At 43.8% G+C, this 15,756-nt stretch overlaps 1 protein-coding gene across 3 annotated transcripts in view; it reads left to right on the plus strand.

Moving 5' to 3' along the window:
- The first annotated feature begins 717 nt into the window (after window positions 1–717).
- The window catches only part of afap1 (actin filament associated protein 1), a 294,973-nt gene continuing 279,934 nt past the window's right edge, over window positions 718–15,756 (plus strand). The window contains exon 1 of one of the 3 annotated variants that reach the window (XM_048546338.2): window positions 718–852. In XM_048546338.2, coding sequence (XP_048402295.1) covers window positions 810–852 — 43 coding nt within the window. In that variant the 5' untranslated portion in view covers window positions 718–809. Of the gene's footprint in view, window positions 853–1,007; window positions 1,071–15,756 lie in introns of those variants that run through there. The other 2 variants (XM_048546346.2, XM_048546355.2) reach the window with 2 other exon arrangements.

The following is a 15,756-nucleotide window of genomic DNA, read 5'->3' on the forward strand; positions in this document are numbered from 1 at the left end:
GCTCTCACCATTCATAGCATCCTAGTAAATCTACATTTCAAGTTGTACAGACTATTAAGTATAATTGTGGCTCAAGGCCCTGGTATAGATCCATCACTACCTCCTTGATTATGCATTCCATGTTGCTGATCACAAAAACATATTGTATTCAGGTCCTCAGAGTATTTCCAGCATTCTCGCCTCCCACTGAACATTTAATGTGCCTCTCCGTTGGTTCTTTTGCGTGGCCTGCCACATTTCAATGAGCTGTAGATTTGCACAAGTGTCTCTACCACAAGTTTTCATTTATACGTTGGTCACTGGATTTGCTGAGGTTTGATACCTCATGGGGCTAGCAGTCAGTCTTCACCACAACAATGAAACTGCCGAATATGGGGCGGAGCTTTGCAACCCAAGCAACCACACCTCGTCCAGCTAATGGGCAAGCAGCTCCCTTTCTCGTGACGTGATTGGTTCTTTGTAACATCAAGCGGCACAGGACCAAAGCGGGCGGCGCGTATTTCGCTCCCTGAATGGCTGAAGGTTGTCCCTCCTTCTGATTTGTTATTTGATCTGTCAATCTCCACCCCTTGCAAGGTTACGCCGGCAGCCCAGGTCTTTACCGATGTTTATTGGTGATCTTGAAACGAATACCTTTCGTTGATTGGATGACTGGTGTTGTCAGTCACCCGGCAGATCTTGACAGCTGGCGGGGCGTCAGCGGTAGAGAGAGCAAGGGAGCGCGAGACTAGGAGTAGCTCGCGGAGCGGCGTCAGGGGCTCGTTACACTGTAACTCAACTGAAGTCGCAACTGTGTTGCTGTGCCTGCCATGGAGCAGAAAAAACAACTAGAAATGGAAACATGTATCAAAGGTAGGCTTCACAGGGGCGCCGCGGTGTACTGCCTGAGAATCACAGTTTGGAGTTAAATTGCATTGTACCCTTGCACCCCCCACCCATTAACTGACAGATTCAAGCGTGATCAATTCAGTCGTTTTAAAACACTAAGGGTAGTATGGAGTACATGTGCGCCAAGAAACGGCCAAATCTGACCAGTTATTCTGGTTTCGAGAGAAAGGGCATCGGTAATGGTGAGTTTGACTTTATTAACTCCGATGTGTTTGCACACAAGCGCTTTTCATTTCTATGATCGGAAGATTCCAGGTAGGGTTTCTAAAATGAACGAGAATGGTTATTGCTAATATTTGTGACAATCTCAGTTGTTGAGCTAAGTCTTTTACTCACTTCCAATTCTACAGTATGTCTGAAATGCCCCTATGGTATTGTATGGTCCGTGATGCAAAGAAGAATCTTAAAAGAAGACGAGTAAACTCCCCAACGCATTGGATATTCGGGTTATATTGTATTAACTTCACTTTTCATTACAGTTTATCAAACGCTCATTGTTGACTTGAACCACATATTGTCAGTTAACTCAGAACGAATAAGTTAATTGTACAGTGGTTACACTAGACAGCCAGACAAAGCATCTAAAGGGTGGGATTCTACATGATTTATTGTTCCGAAGGTAATGATGTACAGATTCAATTCCAGTGTTGCCTCTTTGTGTATGCTGGTCACGCAGGGAATTGCCCAAGGGAAAGAGGAAATCACCTGCCCAGAGGGCAGTTTTAAAGCACTATTGCTTAGATTCCCTGTCGTATTTTTTTTTCTGGTCAGGGAAAGTGTCGACTGTCATTCAGATCTGCCCTAATCAATCACATACTCGCATTAAAACAGCTTTTGTCTTTTGGGTTAATGGGTGAATGTTAATAAATCTAAGCATTTTGATATTTTTTTAAAAATTATCTTCTGTAGGAAATTGGGTATTAGTCCATTTTTAGGTTATTATAACAGCAGGGTGATTTTTCGACGTTCTACACTGGCTAATGAAAGATTCACACTTGAGAAAGATTGCCAGAGTGTTTCCCCTGAAAGCAATTAGATAGGTTGCACAAAGGTGATCTTTGTATGCTAAAGATAATTGCATCCCAGCAGAAAGTGCTTGATCCTATACTTGTGGTCAATCATCAGAGAGAAAAAAGACAAACTGTCTTTTTGCTTCTCTGGTAAATTGAGGCAACAGTTCAATGTAAAGAGTAATAAAACATATTTGAAATCAGTGATATATCTTTATCCATTTAAAAGTATTAATGGTATTAATGTATCCATACTACAAGCTATATGCAGGATTTTGCATAATTGTTATGATATTGAGGACTTTTGAAAGGTAATGGAGAAATTTGGCTGTCTGGAGAAATTCAGCACAATGGTGTGGCATTTCCATAATGGCATGCTTGCATATAACCTGGATGTTGGTGCTGGTCTTTAATCCACATCCAGTCACAAATTAAATGGGACAACAAGGTGTAGAGCTGGATGAATACCGCAGCATCAGAGGAGCAGGAAAACTGACATTTCGGGCCAAGACCCTTCTTCAAAAAAAAATGCAGTATCCTGTCCTGTTTTGTAGTAGAACCTTCCAGGGGCAGATCAGCCTTGGCAATCACTTGTCTAACCACCAGAATCTTATCAAACATTATACATAATGAATACGGTTGTCTTCATTTCCAAGAACAAACAGCACCTCAAAGGCTCTGCTTACAGGGGGAACAAAGCACTATTTTCCAACATGTAATGTCGTTATTACCTATTCATGCTTTATGTACTAAGTGAGCCTGTTGTTTAAAACACTTTTTTAACTCTTTTAAATGAGTGATATTGCAGATTTCTCTCTCCTTGTTGGTAATCTAGGCATATCGCCTCTATTCCTCGTGACCATTTAAACAAAGGAACAATATCTAAATATCAATTATCTGTTTTATTGAAGTGATACATAATTAAACATACTGGCAAGAACTTTTTTCATGTAAACCTTCATTCAGAGCAGAGAGACTTCTGGTCTCCATGTCACTCCCAGCTACCATATAGTTGATGCTTCGAGGTCAGTGCAGAAAGTGAATTTTCAATGATTAAGAATACATGTAGCAATATTCACAAGCAAAAATGCACTTGTGTGCTTCCCACTCTCCAATAGTCTATTTGTTTTCATCTGCCAAGAATGGGTATAATAAGTAAGTGATTTGGTCATTTGCTTCCTTCAATGTCCTGTGAGAGTACAGCTCCAATTCCATAACCTGGTGCGTCTGTTGGATGTATATTTTTGCATCTGGCTGAAAATGCCAAGGGTCTGACAGGGATATTATTGTTACATTTGATATGTCAAATGCTTTTTGTGTGATTGTCATTTCCAATTGTGCATCTTTACACAGTTGCTTTCAAAAATGCTCCATGATTGCTGTATAATTGAATTTTTGATAATAGCTTGGTTATACTGAGGGCTAGACAATATCAGAATTGCATGAATATTTTTGACTTATGTGTAGGCTTTCCTCTGCTGCAGTGATTCTATACCTGAATAAGTTAATGTTGGATGCTGGGGAAAGTGCATTAATCCTTGCTGACAGTCAAATTGTGTTGTGTGCGCTGACAAGAACCATTGATTTAAAAGTCTGTGTGCCTTCTGCTTTCTCCCCTTCCATGGATGACAATGTTTGGGGCAGGTTGAACATCCTGGCAACATAGAATAGAATCCCTACAGTGTGGAAACAGGTCCTTCAGCCCAACAAGTCCATACCGACACTGAGTGGCCCATCCAGACTCCTCCCTCTGTAACCCACCTAATCTACACATCCCAGAACACTTAGGTGCATTGGCTGTGCTAAATTTCCCTAACGTACACATCTTTAGACTGTGAGAGGAAACCAGAGCAGCCAGAGGAAACCCACGCAGACATGGGGAGAATGTGCAAATTTCACACCGACAGTCAAGTTTGGAATCGAACCCAGGCCTCTGGCGCTGTGAGGCAGCAGTGCTAACTACTGAGCCACCATACTGCCAACAGAGATGGGAGCTTTAATCCAGCGCCTTAAACCGCTTGGCCACATTAACATCTAGCAAGACTGAAAAAGTCTTCTGGCATGTGCTAGTTCCTGAACTTCGTGGGGCATTATTTATACTATAACACACCTTCATGAGTAGCAAAAGTTTTAACCTACTGTGTTTGCTTGGGTCGATTTTTAGATAACACTATCAATCACCTGTCACACTTCAGAAGACTGCGCAGCCATAGTACTAATATTTTTCAGATCATGTATGTCCGAAACGATAGTCTTGTTGACAGACTGTGTCAATTAAGGCAAATTAAGGTCTTTCTTTCTTTCATAATAATCCAGTATTTTCTTTCTGCGTAAAGAAATTTTCCTAATTCCCTTACCTTGTTCAGAGACCAATTTAATTTGATTCCTTATCACTGATTTCCTAAGCAGAGGCACTAATCTTTTCTTCTTCACCCCACTGAATTGCTAACACATATTTAATATTGTGCACTCTGTGTCCAGCTCCATCTATCTATCATCCAACAGTGACCTGCAGAGCACACCACTTCCAAATGCTCTCTAATGCTACACTGGGTTTCTACATAATTTTAGTACAAGTCTTCTATGGTGTAGGTTATCAGAAGCTTCATATTGTGCTACATTTGCTGCATTCCCATATGATTGATTTGAATGGTTTTTATCAGGATCATTCTGAAAGAGCTTTTGTTTATTCCTTGTGAATTTTTGAAGTTAGAAACTACTGCAACTGTGCAGTTATAAACTGAAAAAGGAAAAGAAACTCTTGCAAAGAATTGACAATATGTTTAATTGTTGCATAAATTCAGGAGCACTGAAGAAATAAGTTTTGTTTAACCTTGTTTAGGTTTGGCCGTCTTGATGTAAACTAACTTTGCAAAATAATAGGATGTGGTAACAATGTCCCCAGCACAATTGCACAGTAGCATTATCCCTAGTTCACACATTTACCATCATTGTTACAAAAATTGAATGTCTGGCATCTGTAACCACAGACTTTCAGTCTTGTGTTGTATATCTAGCAAATCACTGATAAAGAATGCAGATAGGTTCACTAAAAATGAACAAGTTAATGGCCTCAGATACTGCGGTGAAATAGCGCTTGCAGTTTTGATTCTCAGGTCTTGAGATTTCTTCTGTGATAGTTGGAATGATATAGGAATTTTGCTTGTTGTAGAAAATTGGGTGCTACAAAAGCTAGATGACTGAAAGCAGGAGCACAAATGAGTCAGGGTGGCCATACTCTGGAAAAGTGCACTGCCTTCTGGCTGGATGTCAAGTGTCACACTTGGAGAAACCTATCGTCTGTATGTACTGAATCAGCAAAAGGCCTGTGCCATTGGAAGATATATAAAATGGGTAAAAAAGAATTCTAAATTTCATAGCTGGAGAAGGGAGATTCCAGCTGATAAATGATCTGTGGGATTCAATTTGTAGTTATTTATTTTAGCAGTACTCCTCAATACACCTGCAACTTTAGCAATCTTCTATCTTCCTGCTTCAGAAACTGTCACATTTCTGATGCTATTATGTAATTGTAACAATTGACAAGTAAATAGCCTTTTAGTACAAATCCCAGAGATGCTGGAAGTAACATTTTTTAATTTTGGAAATGCTGCACATTTTTTTTTTGTTTCCGAACTGACAACTACAGATATTTCCAAAAACAATTGTTAGTGAGACAAAAGCCAATGATAACTTTTGCCCTCGATAGGGCGGCTTTACTTTTTAATGTCTCATCTAAAAGATGACTTCATGGATCATATGCTTTCTTTGTGTTGCACTAAACTATCTGCCTGGAACATCAAAGCCAAGCTGGAAGCCTGTCCAGCCATTCACGCTTTCAGCGAGAAACATTAGAAGGCTATCAGCAACAGTGGTACTGATGAGTATTTCCTGTGGAATGCAGAAGCCAGTTGAGGTGGTACTACTGCTGGAATTACTGCACTCAAACAGTAAGGTTTTTGTTTACCTACACCACGACTAACAGCACTGCCTCTAATGGCAACATACCTGTAATAGATTTTTAACTGTGACAAACTGAGGAGTTGAAGCAGTGAAGCCAGCTGTTTGCTAGTCAATGAATTTCTTCACCTATGAAGAAACTCAATGGTCCTTGTAAAAATGTAACTGTTTGCAACATTAAAACAGCTTTTGTACTGGTGTTTGTTTAGGTTGGATTTTGGGAAACTGGTCTGGAATAAAGCTGCTCACTGCAATTGCAGCACTAAATGTGATTTCTTTATCCTGGTTGCAGAATTGTAGACCTGTTAAAATTTTAAGTCTGTAATTCTGCTGCCAGGCTAAATGATCTGGATTTAATGTTGTGAATAACAGGGAGCCAACTCACAAACACTTGGTTTCCTGAAATCCAAAGAAACCAATATAAAAGAGCTGGAAGCAGGTGTCTTTTGGTACTGGAGCAATTGATCCATAATAAAAATGGGACGCTTCCTACACCAACAAAGGGTGCAAACCACTTCCTGACTGACTTATAAATGCATTAGTAATCACGCTCAAAGCATACAAAATCCAACAGTCACATTGTGTTTAAGGGTAGATTCCATTGTTTCAAGAAAAAGCTAACAGTGAATTAATGAATGAATCAGCCGTGGGAGGAAAGAAAAAACTCAGCATGGAGTGTCTGATCAAATTTGATCTTCTGTGTTAAAGCAACAGAATATTTTCAAATTTGAATATGATGGATTGTTTTAAAGAGAATGCTTTCTGTAAAACAGGACAATTTTTATATATGTGTATTGAAAGTCCATAATGGCCAGGCACCAATTGTTCAGCAGGTTAGTGCAGAATTGCAGGACACTGGTTGTAAGAATGATAGGAAGAGCTTGCAGTTTTGTTTCTGGCCACAGTAACTTACCTGGTGTTGTCAGGGGTTGGGGTGGGGGGAAGGGGGAAGGGAAATGTAAGAAGAACCTTGGAGTACCCAATGGGAAGAGACAATAAAGTAGAGTTGCCTTGTTGGGGTTACCTGACTTCTACTTCTTTTTCATTCTGTCTACAGTTGGCCAGCTTGGTATATTGTGCAGGATCTGGGTGGGGTGGTGGGGAGAAAAGGGAATACAGTAACATTTTTAAAAATTGATATATCTTGAGAGATATAAATGAGACTAGTTATGGAACATTTAGCTTAAAATATATCTAAACTGATTTTACAGGGAGAATCATTCCCAAATGTTTCTTTGTGTTACTACACTGCAAAGTCGTGGCCATCTGCATGCCAAATGTTACAGAGCTTGCCCAAATAGTGCTGTCAGCTGTGATGAGACGATTTCTTTCAGACGGCAGTCGATATTGAATCGTGGTGAAATAATTTCCTGGTTTATTTTTGTAACGGCTTTTTCCAGAAAGTCTGATTTGTATAAAGATGCTTGAGAATCTGCTAGCCAATCGCATTTTAATAGCAGCGATGCAGTCATAATGTTTTAGGTTCAAGTAATGTTAAAGGAATCTGCTGTCGATTAATGGGTTGCCTGCCTGCAGGGAGTGGCTTGGCCCAATGTTATAGTTGTCAGTGGGAGGATAATTGGAACAAGTACAGGGAGGACAGAGTTTATGGAAACTCTCTCTTTTTTTATTTGCTTCATTTTTAGAGAAGTACACTGTTACATATTTCCCTTGCTTGCCTCATCCTTGTGTTAGGACACTACAACTTCATGAACTTTTTAAAAAAAACATTTTTTCAGATCTTTTTCTTCCCATGTAAAATAAGAAATGCAAAAGAACCATAAAGTGATCATTAGTTGGTGACTTATTGGCCTCAACAGGCTTAGGAGCATGCAGGCTACCTGACACCTTCACTGCCCACTGTAATATCAGAGACAGGTTGCGGCAGGAGAGAAGGTGATGGGAAGAGCACCCGCTTTATTTTGAGCTTCTCTGGCTTCAAATATACCAGCATGGTCATAAAATTCAGTACATTCTTACCCATATTGTCACTGCACGTGAGCTTCTGGTTCCCCTGTGCCTGAAATATAACATATTGTGCTTATCTTTAGTGAATTCTTTACTTCGGCCTCATCTCTTTCACCAGAGTTCCTGCAATCCCACATTTTATTCCGCTGAATGCCCATTTCCCTGATGTCATTGTTGTGCATTGTGCTTCCTTTTACTCAACTGAGCAGTAAAGCCTTCAGCCACTTAGGTTCAATTCTCTGTAATTCCTTGACTGTGGTCTTCTATATCTCGCAAATGAAGACAGGCCTTCATAGGACTTTCTTAAGCATATACTGCGTTCTCACTTCCAGAAAATGTACACATAAACGCGGTGAAACAGGGGCTGATGTGGTTTCCCAGAGAATTGATACATAGGGGAAAAATAGGCTTCCCATGGGTTGCTAAAACCTGAATGTAATCTAACAACAACTTTAGCCATTCCCCATTCCAGCATTCCCTTTGTAGACTTAGATGTTGTCATGGCCGTTATTAGTCATAACCCTGCCTGCCTGGAGATTAGACTTCATAGCCTTCGGGGGAGTCCTTCGTTATGAATTTCCCATGACTCCCAGTCTGACTGGGAACTTAGACAAGAATTCATAATGAGGCCACCTGGAGAAGCGAATTTCAAAATGGGCCTTTACTTTCATAAGCATGTCATGTTTTTTTTAAATTACATAGCTCACTGTTTCTGTACATAATCTTCTCTGAATAGAGGGCACAGAGGGCTTGGGAAATAGAAGGGGTGCGTAGGGAATATTGAAATTGTTTTGTGGGATCAGGGCTGAGTTACAGCCTTTAATACAACTGGGCTGATATCCCAGAGAACCATAATGGGCCTTATAACCAACCTGCCTCAGCATGCCTTGCTGTATGGCCACATCTAGACTGTTTTCTGTCTCGGCAAGTTCAAATCAATTCCACTCCCATCTTTAAGGCATGGAAGTTGTGCATGCATGGCCTATCTATATGGTGGCAGTTCTGACAAATTAGGATATTTCCCAAACAGATTTTCTGAACTTGCCCGCAAAATCTGGCCCAATATCTGTGTTCTTCTGCCAGCAGTTACACTTAGGATGCCTAAGCCTCGTAAGCAGATTGCGAGTTGTTGTTTTTTGACAATATAAGATACAGTAGGTCACGGCATTTATGTTGCTCTTTAAAGTTCTAATTTTTTTTTCAAATAGAAAATCGAATTGTATGCCGAGTACAAATTGTGACTACCGGTACAAATGTAGGTGGTTGCTCTTTGAAGTGTGAAAACATTTCTATTGGTCGGTACCATGTGCAATCTGCTCTGTGTGGGTGTGTTAAACCACATGTGCACTATCTTGGCAACACTGTTTGTATCACCTGTTTGATTGCAAATGCCAACTAATAAGGTGTGTATAATGGTAAACATATGTTTCTGAGGTGACAAACTGAGACAGACATGTACACTAAATATAGGACTAATGATTTCATCTTAGCATTGAAAACCCTGAACATAGGAGTAGGCCATTCAGCCAGTCGACCTTGCTTGGCAGGAATCCTTTATCACTGAGCAGATCTATTTGTCGTGATTTATGAGCACAAGATGGTTGACTGAAGAAAGGTTTATCCGTTCCAAGGGAAGATATGAATTTGAGCAAGCATTATGTTTAGACGCATTAGTAAATTCTCCCGACCATGTGGGTGCTGAGATGTCTGCACAGAGAGAATCTTTTTAACAAAGATATGCAGTTTTTAAAAATAAAAACCAAAAGAACTGCAGATGCTGTAATACAGAAATAAAAACAGAAGTTGCTGGAAAAGCTCAAGGGGCCAGTGAACCTTGCTCAGGAGGGTCCTCTTTTCTAGCAACTTCTGTTTTTGTTGCAGTTCAAGTCTGTCTGGTCATTCTGTTGACTTGGTAGATGGATGGAGCAGATAGGTATGAGACTACCAACATTTGGTGCTGATGGTAGGAGTTGGGTCAGAGTTGATAGGTCGGAAAAGAACAGCAGCAGTTAAGGGAACCTAACAATGGTTATGCTGTAAGATGCATTAAGGGGACATAAAATTGGTGGAGAGTGAGAGTAAAATAGAATGGAAGGAACGCTGCATTAAGATGAATGAAATGGGTAATGGAGGTAGCATGGGGGGGGGGGGGGGAGGTGTGAGTGTAACATAAGGGATGAAAAGAATAGATGGGAATGGCTTAAAAGGATGTCCTTCAGAAATACGATGGGAGGGCAGTGAAGACATTTGCTGTAAGCAGAACCTTTTGATTTTCCTGAATAGGTGCCTGGGCTCTCAGACTGAGAAGGGGTACAGTGGCACGGGTAAGATTTTTTGAACTTGATGCGGAAACCTTTCACAAAGTTACATCTTATGACACCTCTGAGGGGCAGTAAAGTAAAATTCCTTTAAAAGCTGGCCTTACTCCAGCTTTTGACTGGCTCTTGATAATTGTGGAGGATATGGAGATTCCTGTCCCCATTAACAGCCAGGCAGGTTGTCAGCTTGTGGTCTGAACCAGCTAACAATGTTATCTTTGGGGAAGTTTGGAGACATCGGGAATCCCTTAATTGGGTCCCAGCCACCATTTGTTCATCTCCAGCGGTTTTCCCAACTCCATGGTAATCCAAGATAACAAGATGTAGAGCTGGATGAACACAACAGGCCAAGCAGCATCAGAGGAGCAGGAAAGCTGACGTTTCAGGCCTTCAGAAATGGGGGAGGAGAAGAATGTTCTGAAATAAATAGGGAGAGGGGAAGGCAAACAGAAGATGGATAGAGGAGAAGATAGGTGGAGAGGAGACATAGCTCAAAGAAGCAGGAGTGGAGCCAGTAAAGATGAGTGTAGGTCGGGAGGGGATAGGTCAGTCCAGGGAGGACAGACAGGTCATTGGGGGGTGGGGCTTGATGGGAGGAGGGGATAGGTAGGAGAAAGGACAGGTTAGGGAGGTGGGGACAAGCTGGGCTGGTTTTGGGATGCACTGGGGGAGAGGAGATTTTGAAGCTTGTGAAGTCCACATGGGAACCCTGCAGCCCAATGGTATCAGAGTGGAATATGAGGTGCTGTTCCTGCAACCTTTGGGTGGCATCGTTGTGGCACTGCAGGAGGCCCAGGATGGACATGTCATCTGAGGAATGGGAGGGGGAATTGAAATGGTTCGCAACTGGGAGGCGCAGTTGTTTATTGCGAACCGAGCACAGGTGTTCCGCAAAGCGGTCCCCAAGCCTCCGTTTGGTTTCCCCAATGCAGAGGAGGCCACAACGGGAACAGCGGATGCAGTGTACCACATTAGCGGATGTGCAGGTGAACATCTACTTGATGTGGAAAGTCTTCTTGGGGCCTGGGATGCGCATGAGGGAGGAGGTGCGCGGGCAAGTGTAGCACTTCCTGTGGTTGCAGGAGAAAGTGGGTGTGGTGGGGCTGGAGGAGAGTGTGGAGTGGACAAGGGAGTCATGGAGAGAGTGGTCCCTCTGGAAGGTAGATAAGGGTGGGGAGGGAAAAATGTCTTTGGTGATGGGGTCGGATTGCAGATGGCGGAAGTGTCACAGGATGATGCTTTGGATCCGGATGTTGGTGGGGTGGTACGTGAGGACGAGGGGAATTCTGTTTTGGTTGTTATTGCGGAGAGTGGGTGTGAGGGATGCGTTGCGGGAAATGTGGGAGACTTGGTCAAGGTTGTTCTTGACCACTAAGGGAGGGGAGGGGGGTAGTTACGGTCCTTGAAAAACGAGGACATCTGAGATGTTCAGGAGTGGAATGCCTCATCCTGGGAGCAGATGCAGCGGAGGTGAAGGAATTGGGAACAGGGGATGGCATCTTTGCAGGAAGATTGGTTGGAGGAGGTGTATTCTAGGTAGCTGTGGGAGTCAGTGAGCATGAAATGGATATCAGTTTCTAGGTGGTTGCTGGAGATCGAAACAGAGGGGTCCAGGATGGAGACAGAGGGATCAGAGATGGTCCAGGTGAACTTAAGGTTGGGGTGGAAGGTGTTGGTCTAGTGGATGAACTGTTCGAGGCGGTGTTGAAATAGCCATCAGCGTAATGGAGGAAGAGGTAGGGTTTACAGCTAGTGTAGGTACGGAAGAGGGATTGTTCCATGTAACCTACAAAGAGTTAGGCATAGCTTGGGCCATATGCAGGTACCCATGGCCACCGCCTTTGTCTGTAGGAAGTGGCAGGAGTTGAAGGAGAAGTTGTTGAGGGTGAGGATGAGTTTGGCTTAGCAGATGAGGGTGTCAGTGGAGGGGGACTGGTCAGGCCTGCAGGACAGGAAGAAGTGGAGGGCCTTTAGGCCATCTGCATGGGGAATGCAGGTGTATAGAGACTGGACGTCAATGGTAAACACGAGGTGGGGACCGGGAAATTGGAAATTCTGGTGGAGGTGGAGGGTGTAGATGGTGGCACAGATGTAGGTGGGGTGTTTCTGGATCAAGGGGGAGAAAATGGGGTGGGGCAGGAGTGGGTGGAATCAATGGTTCATACAGGGCAGTCAGGTTTTTGGATTTTGGGAAGGAGCTAGAAGTGGGCGGTGTGGGATTGGGAGACGATGAGGTTAGGGGCTGTGGGTGGGAGGTCACCTGAGGTGACGAGCTTGTGGATGGATTGGGAAATGTCGGTTTGGTGGTCGGGGGTGGGGACATGACCCAGGGGGCAGTAGGAGGTGGTGTCAGAGTGCTGGCGCCTGGTCTCAGTGCTGTGGAGGTCAGTGCACTGTACTACAACTGCACCTCCCTTATCCGCGGGTTTTATGGTGAGTTCAGGATTGGAGTGGAGGTAGCAAAGGCCTGTATGTTCTGCAGAGGAAGAGGTTGGAGTGGGTGAGGGGGTGGAAAAGTTGAGGTGATTGATGTCCCGATGGTAACTGGAGATGAAGCGGTCGAGGGAGGGTAGGAGGCCTTGGAGCAGTGTCCAGGAGGACGATGTGTGTTGGAGGCGGGAGAAGGGGTCTGTAGGGGAAGGGTTAGGCTTACGGTTAAAGAAGTAAATGCGGAGGTGGCAGAAAAACTGTTCAACGTCCAAGCACAAGCAGCATTTGTTGATGTATGGGTGGAGGGTGAAAGAAATGTGCCCTTTACTGAGGACTGACCATTTGTCCACAGTAAGGGGGAGGCCTGGGGGATGGTGAAGACTTGGCAGGGCTGGGTGCTATTGTCTCCTCTGGAGCTGCTAATCCAGTCCACTATCTCACTCTTGGAAAAACTGGAATCACTTTGCCTGGTCTGGCAAAATAAAGAATACCATAATCTATTTCCAAGGATGAATTAAGCAAGTTAAACTTGTAAAATCAGCTTGCTTTGATTCTGCTAGCTTGATGTTAATGGCAGTGAAATAGCAGCATGGTTACCTTTCCACCCACAGTTTATATCTAAAAATATTCCTTTATTCACATCCTTGCATTCCTTCACCCTGCTAAGTCACACATGGTATCTAACATGTTAGACCATGCAGCTAGAATTGCCAACATTTATCTCTACTTTTGGCTGCACTTTATGGCAAGTAGAAATTGTTCCCACCTTCATCACTCTGTCTCCTTCTTTTAAACAGTCTGTAATAGTAGTTGGGGAGTGGCAAACGCTGCTGAATACCTAGCATATAACTTTTTATTGTTTCCGTATATTTGCACTTCTAGAAAGAGATGCTGCCCAATGATTTGAAGACAGTGTCCTAGGAACGCAGGTGCCAGCTGCAAATTTGTCGCCACATTCTACTTTCCTTGTCCTCCTTATACTTTTACATTAGATTATGAAATCCTTGTCACTTTCACTGACTGTAACGTGAACTGTGCCTCTCCACATTGCCTGCTAGGTGCTCATTCTCCTCTTCTTCACCTTCCTTCTCTAAACATACACAAGGAAGAAGCAGAGGAAATGGGAGAAAGATCAGGTGCTTGTGTATCTGGCTGTGCAGATTGTTCAGAGCATTGTCACACAGTTTCCTTCCAAGTGCCAGCTGAGAGATATCAATTCTCGGGGAAAGAATTGGCCATAGGAATGTGGACAGGGTGGAATACATGAATGATCATCATCAATTTGTGGTATAAGCAGTAAGGAAGATACTGCTGACTAGTGGGTGTGGTGACATTTCCCCCTCAGCTGAAATGCTTAGATTACGAATGTCATGCATTTCTTCAGTGTAAGTATACTTCACTAAATTCAAGTGACCAGGTGTAACTGGACATGACAGACAAGCTGAAGGAGCAGTCCACTATCCATATCTGCATTGTGATGGTCAACCCTGGAAACTCTCTGGGCAGAACTGCCACAGGAGCCATCGTGGATTATTGACGAAAAATAGGTTTGCATTCAAGCTGAGATAACGAGGGGTAGAGCTGGATGAACACAGCAAGCCAAGCAGCATCAGAGGAGCAGGACGTCTGCTGTTTTGGGCCTTTTTCAGAAAAGGGGAAGGGGATTCTGAAATAAATAGGGAGAGAGGGTAAGGCGGATAGAAGATGGATAGAGGAGACAGACAGGCCAAAAATGCAGGGATGGAGCCAGTAAAGGTGAGTGTAGGTGGGGAGGTAGTGAGGGGATAGGTCAGTCCAGGGAGGATGGATAGGTCAAGGGGGTGAGATGAGGTTAGTAGGTAGGAGATAGGGGTGGGGCTTGAGGTGGGAGAAGGGGATAGGTGGGAGGAAGGATAGGTTAGGGAGGCAGGGACATGCTGGGCTGGTTTTGGGATGCGGTAGTGGGAGGGTAGATTTTGTAGCTTGTAAAGTCCACATTGATACCATTGGACTGCAGCGCTTAAAGTGGAATATGAGTTGCTGTTCCTGCAACTTTGGGTACCATTTTTGTGGCACTGCAGGAGGCCCAGGATGGCCATGTCATTTGAGGAATGGGAGGAGGAGTTGAATGGCTCACAACGGGGAGGTGTAGTTGTTTAGTGCAAACCGAGCTTGGGGGTTCTGCAAAGCGGTCCCCAAGCCTCTGCTTGGTTTCCCCGATGTAGAGGAGGCCACAACAGGAACAGCGGATACAGTATACCATGTTCACCTGCACATCTGCTAACATCTACTTGATGTGGAAAGTCTTCCTGGGGCCCGGGATGGGGGTGAGGGAGGAGGTGTAGGGGCAGGTGTAGCACTTCCTGCGGTTGCAAGGTAAAGTGCCAGCTGTAGTGGGGCTGGAGCGGAGTGTGGACCGGACAAGGGAGTCCCGGAAAGAGTGGTCCCTCCGGAAGGTAGATAAGGGTGGGGAGGGAAAAATGTCTTTGGTGGTGAGGTCGGATTGCAGATGTCAGAAGTGTCGCAGGATGATGCGTTGGATCCGGAGTTTGGTGGGGTGGTACCTGAGGACGAGTGGGATTCTGTTTTAGTTGTTATTGCAGGGAGGGGGTGTGAGGAATGAGTTGCGGGAAATGTGAGAGACATGGTTGAGGGCGTTTTCAACTACTGAGGGGAAGGGGGGGAAGTGGCGGTCCTAGAAAAATGAGGACATCTGAGATGTACGGGAGTGGAATGTCTTATCCTGGGAGCAGATGCAGTGGAGGCGAAGGAGTTGGGAATAGGGGATGGCATTTTTGCAGGAAGGTCAGTGGGAGGAGGTGTATTCTAGGTAGCTGTGGGAGTCAGTGTGCTTGAAATGGATATCGGTTTCTCGGTGGTTGCCAGCAATCAAGCTGTTGCACGTAAAAAACATTGTCATAATTTGGGAATGATTTTGAGATTGCCTGAATGGGAACTGAGAGAGTTAGTGTGCTGGGTTAAGTTTTTTTTAAAGTAAGACAGTAAAAAGGGGGATGTGGTGGCGTGGGGGTGTGAAGACGTATCCAGAACACTTAGCTACATGTGACAGTCATGTAGGATCTTCTGTAATTGTTGTGCTTTCTTTTCACCGTGTTCTGGGCAGGAGCAGATGGCTCTCCAAATTCTCTTGACTCTGCAACTGCTCTTGGGACAAATCCAGGCAGGAGTACCTGAGGTGAGGG

This window comes from Stegostoma tigrinum, chromosome 1 (genome assembly GCF_030684315.1).
Source record: "Stegostoma tigrinum isolate sSteTig4 chromosome 1, sSteTig4.hap1, whole genome shotgun sequence".
NCBI lineage: Eukaryota > Metazoa > Chordata > Chondrichthyes > Orectolobiformes > Stegostomatidae > Stegostoma > Stegostoma tigrinum.